This window comes from Delphinapterus leucas, chromosome 2, assembly GCF_059928025.1.
Source record: "Delphinapterus leucas isolate spDelLeu-1000000601 "Yukka" chromosome 2, BTC_Dleu_Yukka2, whole genome shotgun sequence".
NCBI lineage: Eukaryota > Metazoa > Chordata > Mammalia > Artiodactyla > Monodontidae > Delphinapterus > Delphinapterus leucas.
Window position 1 is genome coordinate 134,331,872 of NC_143130.1, and position 23,545 is coordinate 134,355,416.

General features: G+C 44.5%; 1 protein-coding gene across 8 annotated transcripts in view; it reads right to left on the reverse strand.

The window, feature by feature from the left end:
* Nucleotides 1–1,912, reverse strand: part of DDHD1 (DDHD domain containing 1) — a 91,595-nt gene extending 89,683 nt beyond the window's left edge. For 3 of the 8 annotated variants that reach the window (XM_022570538.3, XM_022570539.3, XM_022570537.3), the window contains exon 1: nt 846–1,908. In XM_022570538.3, coding sequence (XP_022426246.2) covers nt 846–1,698 — 853 coding nt within the window. In that variant the 5' untranslated portion in view covers nt 1,699–1,908. Of the gene's footprint in view, nt 1–845 lie in introns of all 8 variants that reach the window. The other 5 variants (XM_022570545.3, XM_022570543.3, XM_022570546.3 and 2 more) reach the window with 4 other exon arrangements.
* Nucleotides 1,913–23,545: the final 21,633 nt, after the last annotated feature.

Below are 23,545 nucleotides of genomic sequence, written 5' to 3' on the forward strand. Positions count from 1 at the left end.
TACAAACCTAACTGTGTTGTTGTGTAATGAATAAGGACTTACTGTTAACACCTACATCACACGTGTGTACCAAGCACAGTTCCAAGGCCCTTAGGTATATTGCCTCATTTAATCTCCACAAAAACCCTACGAAGTAGATACAGTAATCCCTATTTTACAGAGGAGAAAACCAAGGCATAAACCTTGTACCTTTTCAAGGTTAAGAGGCAAAAATGAAAAGATGTAAACAAGGACCTGAGAGAGAAAAACGAGTATTCCACATAGAGTGAGCGGACTCCACCTGCCACAAATGCTTCGACCAGTGCTTTCCACCTCTCCCAAACGCACCACTGGAAACAACCTATCTCCCTTCCCTTCCCGCCAGGGATTAATTTTCTTTTCCCAAGTCCATAACTGATTCAGATTCTTTTCCCAAGTGCATAACTGATTCAGATTCTCTCAAACGTTCCCAATCCAGAGGGCAGACTGGTATTTAAATCATAGGCAGTTCAGGGTAAATGAGACCGAATCAGATCCCGGGGTGGACGAAGCTCAGGTAGGATCACGAAACTAAAGCTTTGGCGCTGGCCATCCGTTCCTGGATCACCTCCAGGGGATGGCAGCAGCACCCGGCTGACCCAGGGGGCGCTACCCCGGCAGTATCCCCCAGGCGGCTGGGGTTTTGCCATCTGCTCGCTTTACCCTTCACCTGCCGGCGCTGCTTGCACGGTCTCCACCCTACTCGGACCAAACGCCAGGCCTCACGCGCCTCGCTCTCCCCGCAGTCAAGTTCCAAAGCCACCCGGGTGCGTGTCGGCCCCCGTAGAGGCAGCCCGTCCCGCTCCCTCCCCCGGCCGGCTACTCACGGTTCCAATACACCGGGTAGCATTCTCCTTGGGTCACATCCACTTCGTAGAGGCCGCCCCGAACACACACCCGCTCGATGTTCACCAGCTCCTCCATCTCGCGCCCGTGCCCGGCAATGCGCGGGCAGAAGCCGCAGACGCGGTCCTCGGCGTCGTCCTCCGCGGAGCTGGAGGCCGGCCCCGCGGGGGAGGCCGGGCCGCCCACATGGTCGCCGTCCGGGTCCTGCGCCCGGGCCCGGGCCCCGGTGGCCTGCGGCAGGGCTCGGAAGGCGAGCTCGATGCGGAACGAGTCGTAGCCGATGAAGGGCTTCCAGGTCTTCTTGTCCTCCTTGTAGAACCAGCGCACCTCCTCCGGGCCCAACTCCGTCACCACCTCGTAGCGGTGCCGGGCGGCCGCACCGCCGAGCCGGGTACGCTTCCTCTCCCCGGGCCCCCCTCCGGCCGTCCCGCCGCCCCCCGAGTTCGTCGGGACCAGCGGCGGCTGCTGCGGCGGGTGCAACGACGAGGAGCTGCCGCCGCCACCACTCTCGCCCTCGCTGTAGTAGCGCAGCGAGGAGCCCGAGTCGGCCGAGCTGAAGTCATAGTTCTCGTCACTGAGGCAGGGGTCCAGCGCCAGGTGGTGGTTGTGGTCCTCCGCTCCCGACGCCAAATGCAGTCCGGGCTCCCCGCGCAGCAGGGCCAGGGGCACCTCGTCGTCGCCCGGGTCCCCGGCGGGCAGGTGGTCGAAGCAGCAGACGCTGCCGCCGAACGCCGGCTGCGCATCCGCGCCTAGTTCCCAAGCAGTGGCACCGCCGCCGCCGCCCCGGCCGTTATGCTCGGGGTTTCGGGGAGGCCCGTGGCCCGGGTAATTCATGCTGTGGAGATGCCGCCGGCTGCCCGGCCCGGCGCCGAGCCGTGGCCCACAGCGCTTCCGCCACACATTCAACGCCGCCGCCCTCTCCACCAGGAGTTTTTAATCTTTCAAATCCTGACCGGGGCTGCGGGCGGCAGCGGCGGCGGCTCCGCCCCCACCGAGGCCCCCGGCCGCCGCAGTCGTGTTCCGCCGCCCGCCCCATTGTCACGCAGCTCGACGTAGGTGGCGCTTGGCCCGGAGCCCCGCCCCGCCGGCCGCGTGTGCAGTCCCGGAAGTCCCTTCTCAGCCCAAGGAGTGCGGGATCCGCGCCTCTTGCCCTTCCCGCCGCGGGAGAGGGGTCAGCTCATGATTCCTCAATTCCCTTCACCTCCTCTCCCTTCTCCCTGCCGTGCTGCTGCTTCGGACCCCGCCCTTCTGAGGGTCAGAGTTCAGGTGTGGAGAAGCTTTAGCCGACTCATCCTTGCAATGCGGGTCTCGAGCCCAAAGGCTTAAGCTACCCGTCGAGAGGGCCCTGGGAAATTGGATTCTCCTGACACTGGTTTTGTGACCTTAGGCCTGCCTGCAGCCCCAGCTGGACCTTATCAATCACCTGGTTCTGGTCCCTCCAGAATTGTCGGCCTACGCGAGGGCATTCCACCACTTGACCACTAATTGCTTACGTTGCGCCACCACTCCCACTCAAACCCAAGTCTAAATCTCCCTTCATATGCCATCTCATATTACTGCTAGTCTTGCAATACTTATTTTCTGTTTTCTCAACCTCATTGTAATGCCCCTGTTGGAGACCAAGTCTATATGTCTCAATCTCTCCCACACAGTGGATGCACCGTCAATGTTGATTATAATGGTGTCAAGCACAGACAGTTGTGATAGATTACTGGATTGAAAACCAGAAAACCAGGTTCTAGACTTAGTTTTGATAACTAACCACAGGCTGGTCACTTAATCTCCATCTGTTTGGTTTCCTCATCTGTAAAATTAAATGATTATTGGACTAGATGCTCTCTTAAAGTCTCATAGCAATGGAATTCTGTAACCTTTTTGTAAAAAATTAATATTTATTTATTTATTTGGCTGCACCAGGTCTTAGTTGCAGCACATGGGACCTTTTTAGTTGCGGTATGCGGGATCTAGTTCCCTAACCAAGGATAGAACCCTGGCCCCCTGCAGAACTGGAACCTGTTCTCCATGCATCTCTGATTCTGTAGCTTATTTCCTGGGATCAGGTTGAATGCGGAGGCTCCCCTATGCGGTTCTTTTATATTACAAAAAAAGTTTTATAAGCCAATCACCCTATGTTAAAAATCCAGAGAAAAACAATCTCCAATGTCAGTATTCTCAATTCAAGATCAGACAATATTCAGTTTCTTTTTCCACCATTTGTGATGGAATCAGATTGATAGAGCATTTTTTTTCTTGCTGCTGGGATCTAACCTGTCAGAGATTGCCATTATTTAAAACAGGACAGTCTGGGACTTCCCTGGTGGTGCAGTGGTTAAGAATCTGCCTGTCAATGCAGGGGACACGGGTTCGATCCCTGGTCTGGGAAGATCCCACATGCCGCAGAGTAACTAAGCCCACATGCCACAACTACTGAAGCCCTCACACTCTAGGACCCCTGAGCCACAACTACTGAGCCTGTGTGCTGCAACTACTGAAGTCCATGTGCCTAGAGCCGGTGCTCCACAACAAAGAGAAGCCACAGCAGTGAGTAGCCTGCGCACAGCAACGAAGAGTAGTCCCCATTTGCCGCAACTAGAGTAAGCCCATGTGCAGCAACAAAGACCCAACACAGCCAAAAATAAAAAACAAAACAACAAAAAAAGGACAATCTCTAGCTTGTATGTGTTTGAAAAAAGGCATTGCTTCCCATGGGCAGATACAAAACACTGTTGGCAGTCATGGCTTGGTAAGTAGAGCATAGGCTGGATTTCTGCTCCAATTTGTGCCCTTGGCTGGATAATCTTACACAGTGAACAACCCGCCCAACTAAACACTGCAGCCCTGACTCAAAGCACATAAGATCAGAGCCCTTGTTTCTGTTTATATTGCTTTCTGAGTACCTGCATGTCAATTTCTTCTCCAGTCTTTCTATGGACAACTTTCAGAATCTGAAATTAGCTCTGAGCTTTGATCTATTTGCTACCCATAACAGCATTCATTCTACAGTGTTTTGATGGTCACCTATGTGCCAGGTATCTCTGTGCTAGGTTCCAATACAAAAGAGAATGGGAGAGACTCAGTTCCTTCTTCAAGGACATTATTGCCTAGTGGGGGATACATACAAGTAAACAGATACATTATAGTACAGTGTGCAAAGTACTATAAAGGTTATTTAATATACGGGATATCACAACATTTAAAATATCTCTATCCCTTTAGGTTTCTTGATGGACTACCTGTACAGCTACCTGGTCAGAGTATTTTCCTTTGTAAAAAAAAAAAAAAAGAAAAAAAATTATTCCCTTCCCTGTACTGAATGTTGTTTAAATGTTGTGCTTATTAGGTTATGCTGAGAAGATTATCCTCTTGGGGACCATTGCATAAGGCCACAATTTTTTAGGTAGCATGATCTTTCTTGAAGAAAATGTTGATCCTCAGAGATGATGAACAAAATCACTATCCATTTGGCAGGAGCAGGGAACCTCAGGTTCTCTCCTGACCTCACTATCTTGATTTAGACCTTGGTGAGGGCAGATATCAATCAGTATTTGTGGGAGTTAGTTGAGATTGCCTCTGTCTCTTGGAAATGAGCTGGGACCAGAAGGACAGAGCCATGTAGCCAACCTCAGGCTGACAGTGAATAAAGGATATTTGAAAGTATAATACCTAATTTCACATAACTGTATGTGTTTATTTCATTGTTATTCCTTAGCCATATCAAGGCAAAAGCCACAAAGCTGCTCTATTCAACGTCTTCTGCTTTAAGAAGTCATCTTTTATCTGATTCTTCCTGCTACCACTATCCTACCTTTGCTTTCTAGAGCATCTTTTCAGATCACAGGATCCTGACAAGAGGGGGAAGGGTTCCTCTATTCCAGTCCCAACCTGTTGGAACAGATGTCAGGTGGGTCCTCACCACTCTACATTATTAGTGTATGCAATTCACACAGCAGTATCTGAACTTCCATGGTTGTATGCAAAGCATTCTATTTTTTTAAAAAATAATTACCCAAGACCAAGCCTTCTTCACATAAGCCAAATAAGTATGATCGATTCAGACTTTTGGCATTTGTGGACCCATGCTGCTGCAATAACCAGGTGGATGTGGAGCCAAGCCTGGAAAGTTCTTATTGGTTGGGAGAGAAAAAGAGGCAAAGCCAGCTGGTTTGTAGTATAAGAGACTGAAGCATCTCATGGGCACATCTTGCCATGCTCCGTTTACTATTGGGCACATGGCAGGGGCTATCTAGCAATAGCAGCCATCTTCCCCTTGCCACCTCTCAAAAGTTACATGGTGCAATTTTGTGCTACCCTTCCCTTTTCTTCTCTCTCTCTCTCTTTTTTTTTTTTTTTGCCGTACGTGGGCCTCTTACTGTTGTGGCCTCTCCCGTTGCGGAGCACAGGCTCCGGACACGCAGGCTCAGCGGACATGGCTCACGGGCCCAGCCGCTCCGCGGCATGTGGGATCTTCCCGGACCGGGGCACGAACCCATGTTCCCTGCATCGGCAGGCAGACTCTCAACCACTGCGCCACCAGGGAAGCCCCCTTTTCTTCTCTCTTAAAGGTTGTCCCTGTTGTCCATTTTAATCCATTTTCACCTGTGTAAAAATATTAGGGTTAGCCTTATGCCATGTAATTTATTATGAGCCAATAACTCACACCTGCACTTGAAATGGCTTTGTCCAAAGTATATGGCAGAATATTTAGAGTGAAGAAAGTCATATAACAATACCCTCCGTCTGCTGTATTTCCTATTTGATAAGCCATCTGCTACATTTAAATTTTTTATTTTAGGATTACTATTTATTTAGTTTCTTAAAACGTGAGTGTCTTAGTCTCAGGCTGCTATAACAAAATATAACAAACTGGGTGGCTTATAAACAACATTTATTTCTTATAGTTCAGGAGGCTAGTAAGTTCAAGGTCATGGTGCTGGCAGATACCGTGTCTGGTGAGAGCTTCCTGGTTCATAGATGTTATCTTTTCACTGGGTCTTCACTTATTGGAAGGGGCTAAGGAGCTCTATGAGGCTTCTTTATAAGGGCCTTCATGACATAATCACCCTCCAAAGATCTTCACAGATGAAGATCTACCCTCCTAATGCCATCACCTTGGGGATTAGGATTTCAACATATGAATTTTGGAGAGACACAAACATTCAGACCATAGCAGGTCACAGACTAAATGGAATGATAACCTAGCCTGAAGCAGGAAACATTCATTGAACCGGTATAAGATGTCTACAGAGTTTCAGGCATTATCCTAGGTCCTGCAGTGAAGCATTCAACTATCTAGAGGTATCTTTAAATAAACCCAGAATGCCAACTTTTTAGTTCCTGTGAGGAAAATATTAATAACTGTAATGCCAGAATGACCACAGGAGTCATTCTTTCCCTAAAGGCAAATCAAAAGAGGAAGCCAAGTTACAATCAAAAGGTAGCTGGGCAAGCAGAAATAACGTAGGAATACATAATGAATAAAGTCATTCATCCTTTTGTTTATTCTTTCAACAAATATTTATTGTCTAGTGTTATTTTGCTGATGGTTTGTTGTTTTTATGTTTAACTGAAGTCACACTTAAGATGTAGAATTATTAAGTGCATTTACTTAAAGATTTGCAAGAAATCTGCCCACAAAACTGTACTTATCAAAACCTCATAAAATTTTTTTTATATTCCTTCTGGAAATAAAGGTCAATGGTATTGAAGGTTTATATTCAAATGAAAGAAAATGTAGATCAGTACAATACTGATGCTCAATGGAGGCAGCTGCAAAATCCTCAGCTTGTTTGTATCAGAAAGAGCAGATTTAGCTATTTCCCTGACCTTTCATTATAGAAAAGTGAATTGGACCATAACCATAGGCTGCTGTGAGGTCTGCACTATGCATGCATTTGATGATGTTTGTGCTTCAGGGTTCTTTCCTATCTCACCCTGGGGCTAAACTGAAAATTTAGTATATAAACTGGAAATACAGCAGTTATACAGTATATAACTCATATGGGCCTTCAACACAAAGTAATTGATAAGCATAATATTAGGCTGAGAAAGACTTAAAAGCAGCATCATGTATGTGTATAGTTTATTCTGGTTTTTATATAACAAGAGAAAAAGGAGAGAAGAAAGAAGTCATGTTTCAGTAGGGATTTCCATTAGAGCAACTCTGGGTAATTCGCAGTGTTTCAAGGACTGAGTGGCAGAATCGAGTCACCGTTTTTGCAACTGCTGCTTAAGAGTGTTTATCCTTACACCATAAAGTCAGCATTTCAAATATAAAGTTTCAGTTTGAATAATATATAATTCTAGACTCACAAGCCCACAAATAAAACCTCTTTCACAACTTTCCCACCGGCTTTTTGGCCCACACTAAACAGCTGTTAGGGTAAGGTCATTGATGAATTAAAATGGGATGGCAGGAAAGCAAAGTTCTTCAGGAATACAATCTTCTTCAAGATTTAACAACTTGCATTTTGAATACAAGAAACGAGTAACAACGGCCTTGCCTTTACACTATGGATATTCTTTTCCGAAATTTCTCAGAGAAGTCATGGGTTTTCTACAGAACGTTTTGGGGGTTGGGCAATGGGAGAGAGTATCTTTCCTAAACACTTACAGAGACATAGTACTAGAAAATACAATTCAAACTGTATTATCTCTGTTTTGAAAACAACACAATAAGAACAAACAAAACAAAAAAGTAACCCAGAGTAGGAAGTATCTTGGCATTGGAATAAAAATAGCAGAATGGTTAAATAACCTATTGTACATCTGTGAAGCTATGGAACATTAGGCAAAGAGCAATTAAAAAGAATGTACTGGCACAGAAAGATCTCCAAGTTGTATTACTAAGTGAAAACAACAAGTTACAGAAGAATTATCTGTGGTTTGATTGCATTTTTACATCAAAAACACAAACCCACACTCTATATGTTTATATAGACACATGTTTCTATATATTCACCTACATCTGTGTAAATAATTGGTAAAAGTTTGAAAGGATAAGCTGCAAATTACCCACATAGTTACTTCTGGAAAGAAAATGAAGTTGACCTTAAGTTCTATATTAATTGAACTTTATATAAGCATACATTTGTATGTTACTTGTATAATTAAAAAATTACTGTACTGATATTATCATCTTTCTCATATGGTCCCACCAGGGGCTTATCCTGTGTAAGTCTTTGCTCAGTTTTGATGGGAAGGACATTGCAAAGCTCAACCTGCTTCAAAATATTGATATTTCTTCAACAGCCTGCCACGGTGAGTCCTTCCTTCCTACCTGGTCTGATATACACCCATAATTCGAGGCACTTTCTTGAGTTATATAATAAAGGTAGGTGTATTGTTCTTGTATACGTACCCTTAAGTGTGTATAACTGGTATGGCCAGGCTTTTCACTAAGTATAAATGAGGTCATATTAAGTTTTTAATGCACAAATTATGACTTGAGCTCCCACTGACTGGATTGCTAGTCAAACATTTCCCAAATATTTCCTGTTGTCCCCGAAAGGACGGCTTACGTCTTCGCACAATCTGTTCTGTCCACTACAACACTCATCCTCGCCCACCACATTCCATTTCTACTGCTCTGGTAGCTCTGTGTCTACCCACGTGTTCTTACTGGCCTCCGAGTATCTTGAAGGAACCTCACTGTCACCTTACTAATGGCGCCATCCTCTCCTGATATTGGCAGTAGCTTTGCCAAGTTGCTGTCTTCAGATTCTCCCCGAGCCTCCACCATCCAGGTGCCAGAGTAGTGCCAGGCTGAGCTGGGAGGAGAAGAGATCAGCCCTCTTCTGGGCTCTGAGAAACACCTTTCACCTGAAACTTAGAGACTCTGCCTAGATTCACAAAGCTTCCCCTTCAACCTCTCCCTTCAATTTCCAGTCCCTAGGGCCAACTCTCAGTTCCCTTCTTCTTCCTGTCTTTCCCCTTCCCAACATAAAAGATGAAGATAAAGCCTGGGGTCAACTAACACAGAACAGTATGTGCTCAGATCGGAACATGTAGCATCTGTGGTCAAGTTAATACACGAAAAAGGTCAAGCACCTTAATAGCTTCTCCCAAGAACAAAGGAATAGTCTCCGCCAAAGGCAAAGAAAGAAGCCTCTGCTTCTGGGTACAAAAGAAACTACAACTCTTATATGACAACGTTCTCACTTATACTCACTGTATAGGAAAACCCTCAACTTTTCCCCTTCCTCCTGTTAGGGGAAAACCCAGTTCTTCCCTACTGCCTTTTTCCCCTGTGTGTCTTCTTTACCTTCAAACAGAATGCTTCACTTCTGACACCTCTGGTCACCAAATGTGTGGAGGTTTTTCCCACACCAAGAAATTCTCCATGACACCAGCTGGGTGTCCTACAATTTAACTCAATTCTGACACTATCTACCTGGAGATAGTGTCAGATCCTGCAGGTTAGGGGCTCAGTCCCACAAGCTGCCCCTCCCACCACACTTCAGATGCCAAGTGAAAGTAGTAGGTTCCCAGGTTACCCACCACTTCTGTCTAACTTGGCTGCAAATGGAGATTCCCACAATCTCTCCTAGTTTTAATTTGCTAGAGTGGCTCACAGAACTCAGGGAAACAGTTACTTCCTTTTACCAGTTTATTAAAGGATATGATAAAGGCTATAGATGAACAGCCAGATGAAGAGATACATAGGGCAAGGGATGTGGGAAAGGGCCTAGAGCTTCCATGCCCTCTCTGAGCCCACACTCTCCCGGCACCTTCGTGTGTTCACCAACCGGGAAGCTCTCCGAACCGCATACTTTTGAGATTTTATGGAGACGTCATCATGCAGACATGATCAATCACTAATTCCATTTTCATTCCTTCTCCCTTCTCAAGAGAATGGCGGGGGGAGGGGGCAGGGCTGAAAATTCTAAGCTTCCAATCAAGGCTTGGTCTTTAGGGTAACCAGCCCTCATCCAGAAGCCATCCAGGAGCTGAATCAGAGTCACTTCATTAGAACAAAAGACACTCCTATCACCTAGGAAATTACAAGGGTTACAGGAGCTCTGTGCCAGGAGCTGGCAGCAGGGAACAATATGTATTTTCTATTGTCTCCCACTCACCCAGGTTTGAAAAATCTTAAGGCCCAGGCCCAGCTAGGGCATCCTGGGTACAATGGAAGTTCTGCCATCCGGAAGGAAAAAGATAGCTTTTTTCCATTAACCCAATAAAGTCACAATACTTTATCAGATTGGTAAAGGCACAAAGGGTTAAAACTCTTAAGACCAATCAATGTCACTGTATGAAAGAGTTGGAGCCAGAAAACACTGGATAGTTCCATATGAATCTGGTAGAAAACAGGAAAGACATAGGGTAAGAGGAAAAACTTCCAGAAAGAGATTCTAGACATGAGTTGTGTGGAAGAAAAACTCTGGCCCTATCAATTAAGTGATAAATATTTTGACTTTCTAAATTCACCCGTTAAGTTAGTATCATCAACAAACTGAAAAAGTTGTCATAAAGATGACTGACATAAGATTATAAATCTTAATAGATAAAGAGTTCCTATTCATAGATTGGAAAAACTAATAAACCCCTGTCAAAAAACTGAGCAGAAGTTATGAAAAGAAAATTAGCTGAAGAGGGAAAGAAAACTTAAAAATGGTTAAAAGAATTGGATGAAAGGTTTATTTGGCACATTAACAGAACCAAATATAAAGTGAAACAATACTTGCATTCTATTTTGTGCCAAGCAAAGTTTGTTTTTGCTAGATCACAGAGGCCCCTGAGCCAGTACCATGCTTGTGAGGCTAGAATTTATTCTGTAATACTAGGAACACACAGACTGTTTTTTTAGTGGAAGAGTAACATCATCTCAGCCCCTTCCCTCTTTTTGAAAGGAAGATTAATTAGTCAATGGGGTATAAGATGGATTAAAGAAAATGAGATTGCCTATCATAATTGTAAAGATGAGGGAACAGTTCTAGAAATGATCTGCACAGGCATGTTGTTGGAAATCTAGCTTTGGCAAAACCCATGAGAAAGGACTGAATTATGCACTGACTTCTTCCATCCATTATACTGTCTCTCAGTAGACCTTGCTGCTTGATAAGTGATGCTAATGTACCATGAGGCTTTGTATAAGTGGATATCACACAAGAGCAGCCCAGAACTCATTTTTTTCAAATTGAACAGAGGTGTCCCTTTTTTTTTTTTTTTTTTGCCTTACGCGGGCCTCTCACCGTTGTGGTCTCCTGTTGCGGAGCACAGGCTCCGTACGCGCAGGCTCAGCGGCCATGGCTCACGGGGCCCAGCCGCTCCGTGGCACGCGGGACCCTCCCGGACCGGGGCACGAACCCGTGTCCCCTGCATTGGCAGGCGGACTCTGAACCACTGTGCCACCAGGGACGCCCCCAGAGGTGTCCTTTTAAAGAAATTTTGTCCTTCCACAAAAATTAGGAGGCATCAGCATCAAGAATTAGGGGATTTCCATTTTCAGAAAATCCTTTTCTTTTTTTTTCCTTCTCAGTGTCCATGACCCATGAGGAACAGTTTTCTAGGCCTCCTTTTTTTTTTTTTTTTTGCGGTATGTGGGCCTCTTACTGTTGTGGCCTCTCCCGTTGCGGAGCACAGGCTCTGGACGCGCAGTCTCAACGGCCATGGCTCACGGGCCCAGCCGCTCCGCAGCATGTGGGATCTTCCCAGACTGGGGCATGAACCCGTGTCCCCTGCATCGGCAGGCAGACCCCCAACCACTGCGCCACCAGGGAAGCCCTCTAGGCCTCCTTAAAATGGCTATGCCATCCATTTTTAATCGTCCTACTTCATTGCAAAGATAGCCTACCTTAATTAGGCTTCCTTAAGTTTGGCTTCACTTCAAGAACAAAGAGTTTTCAGATACATATTTTAACAAATACTGCAACCTTCTTAGAAGATGCCCTTCCCCAAATGAACATAAATATTGCTTCCTTCTTTCAAAGAAATAACAGAACAGCAATTCTGTTTGATTGGCAGTAACATTAAGCAAAGCCCCATTTTCCTGTCTAGATTTCTTCTGTTTACTTCCTATGTTTTAACTATATTCCCCACAGCTCACCAAGGACATGATGATGCAATGATGGCTTACCCTTTGCCCAATGGAGGCCTGCTGTCATCTGGCCCATCAGCGGTACTCAGGTGACTAAAGAGCCAGTTAACTGTTTTTGTTTTGTTTTGTTTTGTTTTAATAACAATTGCATGGGAGTATTTTTCAGAACTTTTCCAGGAAGAGCTCTGGGTTTAGAAAAATAATATTTGGGCTATAGTAACTTTCTCTTCCTTTCTGTAGGTGGGTACAGTTGGCCTTGTGGATCCCGGAAGTCCTTAGCAGGGTCCTTCATAGAAACAGAAAGAAAAAAATTGGTACTATTAACAGAGATCAGGGAAAGCATCTGTGTTTCAAGATATAGAGTGAATAGCAGCACATGGGAATGAAGGAGTAGAACAAGCATGGGACAGGAAATTAGGAAACCAGGATTCTAGACTTAGGTCTGCCACCAGCTAGACATGTGACCTCTGGCAACCCTTTTAGTCTCACAGGGTCTGACTTTTCTCATATGCAATAGGAGGAAATAGAGCTAAGGTTGTTTCTAGCTATGATCCTCTATGATTATTTTTCCTACCCCCAAATTTGGTGTCTATGACTACATAAGATTTTTGGCTCTTTTGCCAAATGGGGGCATCAGGCATGCCATTATTAGCACCTACCAAGATGTAAGCAATTACACTGATATGTTCACCCAGAGGGAAGTAAAGCTATTGAAATAGTGGGAATGTCCCGCGGGTTGGGGGGACATTGGATGTGGCTTAGTAACTGCTTACATGATCTTATGTATTCTCTCTCTTCTCTATGCTTCTCTTATTTTTTCATTCTTTTCTTACCTTATTCTTGTGTTTTACAGTGTTTTATATTCCTTTCCCAACTCTGACCCTTTTCTTTCCTTTACAGTATTCAGGTTTCAGTGCTCTTGCAAAGGAATTTTCAGAATTCAGGGTCTGAAAGAAATGTCATATTGTAACTCTTGCTAAATGAAATATAATCCTGGCCAACTTCATGCATCAGTTCACACTGGGCAAAGCCTCTGGAGTGTGAGTGTGGGTGGCGCTGCCCCTACACTGGGGTCCTGGGAGAGGATCCTTATACTTGTCATCCAAGTACAAGTGCCATGTGACTCCCACGGCATGAGGTAGAGGCTCTCGATTTGCTTCTGTCCATGTTAACCTTGTGCCCTATCTCCTTGGTTTTTTGTTTGTTTGTTTGTTTGTTTTTTTGCGGTACGCGGGCCTCTCACTTTTGGGGCCTCTCCCGTTGCGGAGCACAGGCTCCGCGACGCGCAGGCTCAGCGGCCATGGTTCACGGGCCCAGCCGCTCCGCGGCATGTGGGATCCTCCCGGACCGGGGCACGAACCCGTGTCCCCTGCATCGGCAGGCGGACTCTCAACCACTGCGCCACCAGGGAAGCCCCTCCTTGTTTTTAAAAAACACTTTTCTCTCTGTTTAAATTGCAACTTCTATTAACCAACGTAGAGTGTACCCATTTCGGGCTACATATGCAGTTATGCAAGGGACATTCCCTTTTTTTTCTCTATTCTGCCAGGTGGTCAAAATTCATCTCAGGGTCTGAGTTCTGGGATGCTCACCTCTGCCAGGTGCCAGACTGGAGGTGGGGAGCCGGGACATGTGTTTTATGTTGTCATCATTTAGCCACCCTGGCATCTGCCAAGATTGTCAACTTTCCTCTCTGATCTTTGATGGTTGGCCAGTGGGTCACTCTTGTGTCTCCCTTGTCCCAATCTCAAGGCATCTTCAGGCCTGCTGGTCCTCTCTCAGTTGTATGTTGGGCATTGTTCAACTTGAAGGCCACAGTGGTACATGGAAAACTCTGCGAAGCTGTCTCAGGCACTCTGGGCAAGGGGAGACCTTGTGCAGCCATTTCTACTCTCCCACGCTAGGCCAAGTGGGCAAAGGTGAAGGACCTAGCAGGCTTCCTAGGTCCCTCTGGAGACAGTGAATGTAGAAGGACCTACTGCGGGGCCCTGGGAAGGGCCTAGGAATACCAGGCACTGCTGAGTGGAGGGGTGAGAGTAAGGGGGAGAACTCTAGGTTAATATCGCAAAATATTATCCCACTACATCAATATTAATGAGCCTATATTTAATCCTTGATTTGGGGCACAACAATAATAAACCTATAAACTATTTTGACTTTTTCATTCTAAAGATGTAGCTAAGGTAGGATATTGTATTCAAAAGTCCAATGCTGTCCATAGTAACAGTGACTTTACAAAGGGTTGATGCTGCCTGGTGCTTCTGTTTTCCTTTTCTTCTCTCTTTTTCTGTCTTTCAGTGCTTCCTCTTCTGAGTTGCTTCTGCTATCTGATTTCTTCTGTTCCAGGGGGAAAATGAGATATTTCATTCATGCTGAAAGTCTCTGTCCATAGGAGTATTTAAAATTTTTAAAAGGGTAGTAGAGATAGGTCAATGTTTAACACAAAGGAATGTATCACCATAAGTGGAATTTAAGATAATCATAGGGGAGAGATTTTTACCTCTTTTTCACTACAGGAGTGACCATTCCACGGTTCAGGGGAAAGGAATGGGTACGCTCTCCTCCCTCTCTGAAAGGCGGGGCAAATCAGGTAAGGGAGGAAAACTCAGATAAAGGAGCAGCCCCGGAGGCAGAATGAGCTGATGTGAGGGAGTATCTGCAAGGCTGTACGGGGCAGAATTGCAAGGCTGCTGTCAGAAGGAGCCAATCAGAGACAGGCAGGCATGGAACCTGGCTGGTACACTGGAACATCAGGATGGGTTGAGAAGTACCGGTGGGGGCTGAGGGCTTCCCAGGTGAGGTCTAAAACTCAGAATGAGAAAAGACGTTTGCTTTATGTGGTGCTTGGCGTTTGCTGTGGGCTTAAAGATACAGAGCCAGACTGGTTAGTGATCATGACGAAAAGATGAGGGAAGTAGACTCTCTTTAGTGTTCTTGGAAAGTCCCTACCATGCAAATGTTCTGTTTCCTGTGTTTTGTAATACAGTCAGAATTTATTTTCAAGAGCTGGTATTTGGCATATTCCATAAGTACCAAGCAAAGTTCTTAATATAATGGCTTTCAGATGTATCTTATTACCTATATTCTCTGCAAAAGTTGTAAAAAAATGTCTGTCATAGTCTTTGGGGCTGCCATTACAAAATAACCATAGACTGGGTAGCTTTTAAATGATGAAAATTTATTTCTAACAGTTCTGGAGTCCAAGAAGTCCAAGATCAAGGTCCTGGAAGATTCAGTGTCTGGTGAGGGTCTGCTTCCAGGTTCGTAAACATCCGTCTTCTTGCTGTGTCCTCACATGGTAGAAGGGGTGAGAGAGCTCTCTTGGGCCTCTTTTATAAAGGCACTAATCCCATTCATGAGGACTCCACCTTCATGATCTAATCACCTACAAAAGGTTTCATCTCCTAATATGTCACATTGTGGGTTGGGATCTCAACATATGAATTTTAGGGGGACACAAACAATCAGTCCATAACATATGAATTTTAGGGGGACACAAACAATCAGTCCATAACAGTCTAAGATCTTCCAGTGTAGCTGGATCCTTTCATTTCAACTTTGGCCCAGCAAAGTGGGCCAGGGTCAGTACACAAGGAATCACCTAGAATATTGTCAGGCTCCCACAGTCTGGCCTGACCTGCCCACACCTGGTTCAGTGTCTCCTTACAAAACTTAGCTTGTCCCAATGCATCTGTATCTGTTTAGTCAACCCTCAGCTGATTGGCTGCTTATGATTTTGGACTCTGGCACTAATCTCCTGCTTTCCTGACTGCAGGTCTTCACTCTTGGCCAGATCCGGATGCATGTGCCAAGGCCTAGGGCCACCCTTTGGTATATTGTTGTCCAGACATGAGGACCTTGATTAAATTTATTAGTATGACGGAGGGCAGGATTGGGAGTAGAACCCAAATAAATACATTTAAGCTATAATTGAATTTCCCCTACTTGTCTTCAGTTATTGAAAAAGATACTATACTTGGGATACTAATTGTAATCCTACAAAACTTCTTTTCAATAATTTATTTGTAGTCCTATCATCACTGATAGTTAACTAAAATAAAACAAATATTTTTTTTTGCTTCCATTTTTCTGGGTGACAAGCCAGCAGAATACACCTTTAGAATCAGGTTCTTCTTTTTTAAAAAAAATTTTTTATTTATTTATTTTTAGCTGCATGGGGTCTTTGTTGCTGTGCACGGGCTTTCTCTAGTCGCGGCGAGCGGGGGCTACTCTTTGATGCAGTGCGAGCACTTTTCATTGCGGTGGCTTCTTTTTGTTGTGGAGCACGGGCTCTAGGCACACGGGCTTCAGTAATTGTGGCATGTGGGCTCAGTAGTTGTGGCCCATGGGCTTAGTTGCTCCGCGGCATGTGGGATCTTCCCCGACCAGGGCTCAAAACCATGTCCCCTGCGTTGGCAGGCAGATTCTTAACAACTGTGCCACTAGGGAAGCCCCTAGAGTCAAGTGCTTCTTAAGAATTATTAGCAAAAGGGATTATTGACTGAAGGCTGACAGACCTTGCTTGGGAGACTCTCCTGAGGTGAGGTGAGAATTAAGATGAATCAACTTCAGACCAAGGAGGAAATGGATACACTGAGTTAAATACACACACTATTCCTAGCTGTAGATTTTGCAAAATGACAGGAGCTAACAAGTAAGCCAAATACTTAAGAAACCCTGATGGGGCTTCCCTGGTGCCACAGTGGTTAAGAATCCCCCTGCCAATGCAAGGGACACAGGTTCGAACCCTGGTCCAGGAAGATCCCACATGCCGCAGAGCAACTAAGCCCGTGCGCCACAACTACTGAGCTTGTGCTCTAGAGCCCACGAGCCACAACTACCGAGCCCACGTGCCACAACTACTGAAGCCTGCGTGCCTAGAGCCCGTGCTCCGCAGCAAGAGAAGCCACCACAATGAGAAGTCCATGCACCACAACGAAGAGTAGCCCCCCGCTAGCCCAATTAGAGAAAGCCCACGTGCAGCAATGAAGACCCAACATAGCCCAAAATAAATAAATTAAATTAAAAAAAGAAGAATCCCTGATGGCAGGACTTCCCTGGCGGTCCAGTGGTTAGGACTCCATGCTTCCATTTCAGGGGATGTGGGTTCGATCCCTGGTCAGGGAACTAAGATCCCACATGCCATGCAACACGGCCAAAAAAACAAAACAAAAAAACGAACAAGAATCCCTGATGGTGTGGTCCTTTCTGAGAAACATTTCAGGACAGAGGTTAATTAGAAAGTTTCACAAACACAGTCCTGTCTTGCCAAGAGCAGTCTTACCTTCCCCAGGCTTACTCAGACAGCAAGAGGTCCATTAGCACAGCGGACAGAGTCTGAGCTTGGGAGCCAGACAGGCCTGAGTTGAAGTTTTGAGCCCTCCAGTTTACCAGCTGTGTGCTCTTGTGTGAGATGAGCAAATCTTCTTCAGCTTTGGTTTTCTTCAGCCAGAAAACAGGGATAGTAATACTCATCTGAGAGGTTATTGTAGTGATTAATGATAATGCATATAAATCTGTTGGTTGATAAATGACAGCTTTTATCTCAGTGAAAGAAGGTCAAATTGCAGTAGCTCATAAAGCTTGTTATCTGGTTATGACGGATGAAATGCATACATTCCTGGATTTGAAGGCACAGCTCAGAGTGGTTTGTGATCGCCAGCATGTTCCACAGAAGCCTGTTTTTAGACTTCCCTTATTTTTGCCAAGTAGCGATAAATGCTGATAGAAACTGTCACTTGTCACATTCCCAGAAGCCACGCATCTCCCTTATCTCTCTGTTCCTCTCCAAGGAGGCTGTCAGGGAAGGCAGATCAAGAGTTCAAACAGGGGAGACACTGAATGAACGTGCCTGCTGCTTTGGCATCACTCCTTTGCTTACTTGTGGAGACGGGCCAGGCGTTCAGAGCTAGCTGGAGGAGCCCAGATAGTTTCACAGTAGTGGATACTTCCACACATTAGTTTTAAGGAAAGGCTGATATGTCTGTATGATAAATATTACCCTTTAAGTGTGGTTATGGCCAGAGTTAATCACAGTTTTGTTTTGTTTTTTTTAATTTATTTATTTATTTATTTATTTCTGTGTCGGGTCTTCGTTGCTGTGCGTGGGCTTTCTCTAGTTGCGGTGAGCGGGGTCTACTCTTCATTGTGGTGTGCAGGCTTCGCATTGCGGTGGCTTCTCTTGTTGCAAAGCACAGGCTCTAGGCATGCGTGCTTCAGTAGTTGCGGCACGCAGGCTCAGTAGTTGTGGCTCACGTGCTGTAGAGTGCAGGCTCAGTAGTTGCGGCACAGGGGCTTAGTTGCTCTGCGGCATGTGGGATCTTCCCGGACTAGGGATGGAACCAGGGTTCCCTGCATTGACAGGCGGATTCTTAACTACTGCACCACCAGGGAAGTCCATTAATCAAAATTCTAATCTGCAGTGCTGCAGTGTAAGCAAATAGGGGGTCCTGGGAAAGTGTCCTGGACTCTTCAAATTTATCTTAAGAGAATGTGTAGAACTTCTGGGTGTTATTGCTGACACGAATTCTCACTTCCGTACTACATGGGTTCTCATCTCCTTATTTAATTACCAACTTATTTCAATATAAGAGTTTACCTCCTACTAGTGACCATCAAGGTGACAGCGATTTCATAAAGTCAGGCCTGGAGACAGAAATGAGGTTTGTGTTCACTCGATGTCATCCACTGTCTTTCAGTCAGTCATGTATGAAGAGTTTGTTCATTCAGTGCCTCCACTGCCTCAAGTCGAGTGACAGAAAATATCAGAATCACTGTCACCACAGATATCATCACCACTGAGTAGTATTTATCATAAATTCACCACTGCATGATGCCAAGGCAAGACAGGTAGGCAAAATAATTGCCCATGAGTCAAGCCTGCTTAACAGACAGATAATTTCACAGAGCCCTCCAGACCGTAGTGTAAATACCCAAATGGGTCTTTGTTAATTTGCAACAAAGATAAATTATGTAGATAAAGGGGCAGGAGAGTTGGTAATATTCTAAGTTATTTAATTAAAAAATATAGTTCTCTATCCTTTTACCTTAAAGGTCTTCAAAAAAGGAAAGTGGGAGATAGGGTACTATAGTTTACTGATTTCTAGATTTTTTTTTTCATGAATCAGTTAAATTTAAAAACAAGAATTGGAGGGACTAATATAAGGATACGAACTGTTTTGCAGATTTGTCAAGTGAGGAAATTAAAAATGAGATTGACTATAAACTATTGTTATCATTTCATGAAGAAAGACATCTGAATACCAAAATAAAAGGGTGGATATCATTTCAGAATAAGGAATGGTCTTTCAAAGTGAATAACAGTGAACAACAAATATTAAACACTTATTACGTGCAAGGTACTGTTCTAAGCCATTTGAATGTACTATTTTATTCATACAACCTTGTGAAATTGATACTATTATTATTCCTATTTTACAGATGAGGACATTGAGGTACAAAGAGGTAATGTGTCTAAAGTAACATAGTAAGGGGAGACTTTGGATTCATTTCTGCAGAGTCCATGGTTTTAAAAACTATGTGATAAGTCTTGGTAAGCCCTCACAAAGATTTAATTTTACTAAAAAAAGAAAAAGGTTACATAACTTATTTTTTCTAATTTTGATATTAACAGATGAAAACCTGGTCACAGATCGGCTCTCGCCTGAAAATCAGGTTATCTCTCAAGGAAGGGGCAAGAGGTGGGTGGTGAGAGTAGGGGGCCAGTGTAGGCTTTGGCCTGAGCTCCATGAGGGGCCTCAACTTTAGACTTTTGATGCTATCTTCAAATATTGCTATACCTGTAGACACAAAGAGACACCAACTTGTTTAAAAGACAAAAGCAGTCATTCACAAAACTTCTTTTTACATACCACCTGTAGTGCACTTGGAGTTGACTTTTTTCCAAGTCAAGTGTGCAAATTATTTTGTGAAAAACACCATTCTGACATTGAAACTCTATTGTGAGGGAGACAGTACTTATTTCCCACTCCTCATATTTCCACACAGGGATGGATGATCCATTGCCTTGCCAGGAGGAATAGTCATGTCAGGACTCCTTTTATCTTTTGCTCCCCACCACCAACTCCTCCCCCAGGGAGATGGGATAACTTGCCCCACTGGGGGCTTGGCTTGGCTCTGTGCCTTTTGGGTTTATCTTTCAGAGCCATTCTGTCTCTGGGATGCCCACCTCTTCTGCTCTTCTCTGTGGTTCACTCACTGAGGCATCTCTGCACCTGAGGTCTGCTGTTTCAGAGTTGGGGTAAATTCACTTTGGGGAGGGTCTTATAAACCCCTTTGCCTTCATATCTAAACTCACTTTATCCAGTCAGCTTTATCTGTTATAAAGTTAACAGATATTTATGTTTCTGTCTCGGGTTTTATTTCTTATTTGGTTGCAGATTTTGGAAAGGAAGAAAGGAGCTCTTATTTATTTAGTCCCTAAACTCCAACACTGCGTGATATCATACAGTTGTAAGAGGGAACTTAGAAGGAACCTTAAGAGGTCATCTGGAACCACATCTAAGCTAAAGACTTCTACAAAATAATCATCCTTAGCATTTTTCTTAGTACTTACTATGTGACTGGCACCAGATCACAAGCCTCTGCACTAATGACCTCATTTAATTCCTATGCAGTTGTATGAGATGGGTACTCTTGACACTGTCACTTTACTAATTAGAAACTTGAAGCTTGGAGAGGTTAAATAATATGCCAAAAATTACAGAATGATTTGGTCACAGAGCCCTATTGAAGGGTGAGCCAGACAGATTCCTTCCCAGCTCTGCAGAGAGAAGACAGATACTGAACAATTAACCAAATAAATAATTGATGACAGCTATGAGGAGTGTCACGCCCACTGCTGAGAACACAGAACCTCTAGTCTGAGGGCCAAGGAAAACATTCTTCCCTGACAAAGTGAGTTCAACTGTGAGCCTTGACACTGCGTAGGAGTTAGTGAGGCAAAGGGGTGAGTGGTTGGGTGGGCTGGGAGTCAGGATGAGGGGAGGGCACTATTCCAGGAAGAGGGTACAAGAGCTGGGAGGGTCTGAAGTGAAAAGAGGTGTGGTAGTCAAGAGCTGAAAGAAGGCTGCTACAGGGAAGGTGAGGGAGGAGGGAGCACCAGATGAGGTGGGAAAGCCAGGTTGGGGTCCTGGTAGGAGATTTGCAAGCCACGCTAAGGGTTTGGGATCTTAGGATCAACATGATGCCCTTGAGAGGTGTACTTAAAGGGTGTGACAATGGCGACCATTTCTCTCTGTACCAACCCCTATTTCTAAGCTTTGAATTCTGACTCCATCAAAGAGAAAATTCCTATTAGGTGCTAATCTCTCTTCAACACCTTTTTTTTTTTTTTTTTCCCCGCGCCACGCAGCATGCAGGACCTTAGTTCCCTACCAGAGATTGAACCCGTGTCCCCTGCAGTGGAAGCTCGGGGTCTTAACCACTGGACCGCCAGGGAGGTCCCCACCCTGTGGCTTTTGATGAATAGCTCATCTCCCTCTTAATAAGAGGCAGCGTGTGAGAAGTCTGTTCAATAGTTCTTAGCCTTGGTCTTCTGATCACCTGAAAACCTTTTAAACATTCTGATGCAAGGCGGCACTCAAGCCCAATTAAACCAGAACCTGATTTAATTGGGAGCCAAGCATCTGTATTTTTCAGATACAGCAGCCTCTGCAACTGAATTTAGCAAACATCTATTAAACCCTACTGATCCTAAATACAGGCGCTCTGTGAGATGCCAGGTGTACAAAGCTGAGTAAGCATGAACAACAGTTAGCAGCTGTGAACTATTCCAAAGCTGTCACTGCTGCAGTTGCTACAAAAGCAAGCAAGGTTGGGCAGCCCCAGAGATCAGGAGGCAATGAAAAGAATCCTTGAAGTCAAAGTCAATGAGAATAATCAATCATGTGGTTGCGTATCCATAGTATCTCACCTGTTTTTTTCAAAGCATCACCACTTGGAAGGAAACCCCAGAAATTAGGAACTCAGACTGAGGAAAGGTGGCTGATCACTCTCCCAGTGCCCTGTGTGAAGATTCAGAGCAGTCAAGGCAACCTGCTGCTTCAATTGCTTCCCCTACTTTTGCCTTGGAGAATTGGCCGGAGGAAGGAGGCAACACATCATGTATTCAAACATTTATCGAGCACCTACTTTGTGCCTGGCAGTGCGCTAGGCATTGAGGCTACAATGATCATCCACATTTCTTGAACTCAAGTTGCTCACAGAAGACAAGGGATCTAGGGACTTCCCTCGTGGCACAGTGGATAAGACTCTGTGCTCCCAATGCAAGGGCCGGCGTTCAATCCCTGTCAGGGAACTAGATCCCACATGCATGCTGCAACTAAGAGTTCACATGCCACAACTGAAGAGCCTGCAAGACAAAACTAGGACCTGTTTTTTAGTTTATTTATCAAATAAACTAATAAATTTTAGTTTATTTATTGATCTGTGTGGAAAAAAAGATTATAAACATTCAAGTGTTTTGGAAAATAAGGAATCCATGATGGGTCAAGACAAAATTCTATACCTGAGTCATGAAATCATAAACCTTCAAGGTTTGCTATTTATGCTACGGATTTTGGAATGTGTTTTCAGAGAGCAGCAATGATTTCTTTTTCACTTGCTTTATGTATCCTCTAGCATTGTATCAGACACAAAAGGGTATTTAACAAATATTGTTTTGATTACGGTTAAATCCAAGCTAGAAAGGATACTCTTTTTCTTAACAAAGTTAAGAAAAAAAAAGAGAGGACATTCCAGTATGAAAATAAGCCAAGTGTTGAGGCCAATAAAGTTTGGACAGTTTTAAAACAATATAGAATTATGTCTCATTTCTAAAGCTCTGGGGGTAGCCTACATTTATAATGGCCTCTGGGAGCTTGAAATTCTAAGGTTTCAATCCAAATAAGACAGGAAGGCATCTTTTAAAAATAAATATCCAAGTTTTTATTGAAGTGCTTTAAGTGTTTCTCTTACTTGGCTCCACTTTGAGGTAAAATTAGAAAAAATAAAGATATATTTCATAGCCTTGAAGAATCTTAGAAAAGGGAGGAGGGAGGATCCAGAAGACCATCCAGAATGACCTTGAGAGCTTTTTCAGAACATACCTGCTGGACTTGGATGGGGTGATCTGGAGTACAGGAGCTAGGCATGGGAGACTGGGCATGGATGCTTTTAAGAAGCTCTCCAGATGATTCTAGTTCAGAACCACATATGAAGTCCAGTCACTCTATTTTATAGATGAAGAGACTAAGACCCAGAGATTTGAAGTGAGCCGCTCAAAGTCTCATAGCTCGTTAGTGACAGAACTTAGTATTGTGCCTTCTATTATATCACATAGATTTCCATATTTCAGCTAAGGTTACCATAGCCTCAATTCCATTGACACAGCTCTATAAATAATTTAAAAATATTTTTTCTTGGATGTTGTATAAGAGGGAAGCTTAGCTCTGAATGGACCAGTATGCCTAATCAGAAGCAGCAGTTAGGAGGTAAGATCATAAATGCCTCAAAAAATCACTTAAATTAAAGACTGGGGTACACTGGTGCAGTCTCTCAGGATGTGGAATTAAAAGGAAACTGATGGGCTTCCCTGGTGGCGCAGTGGTTGAGAGTCCGCCTGCCGATGCAGGGGACACGGGT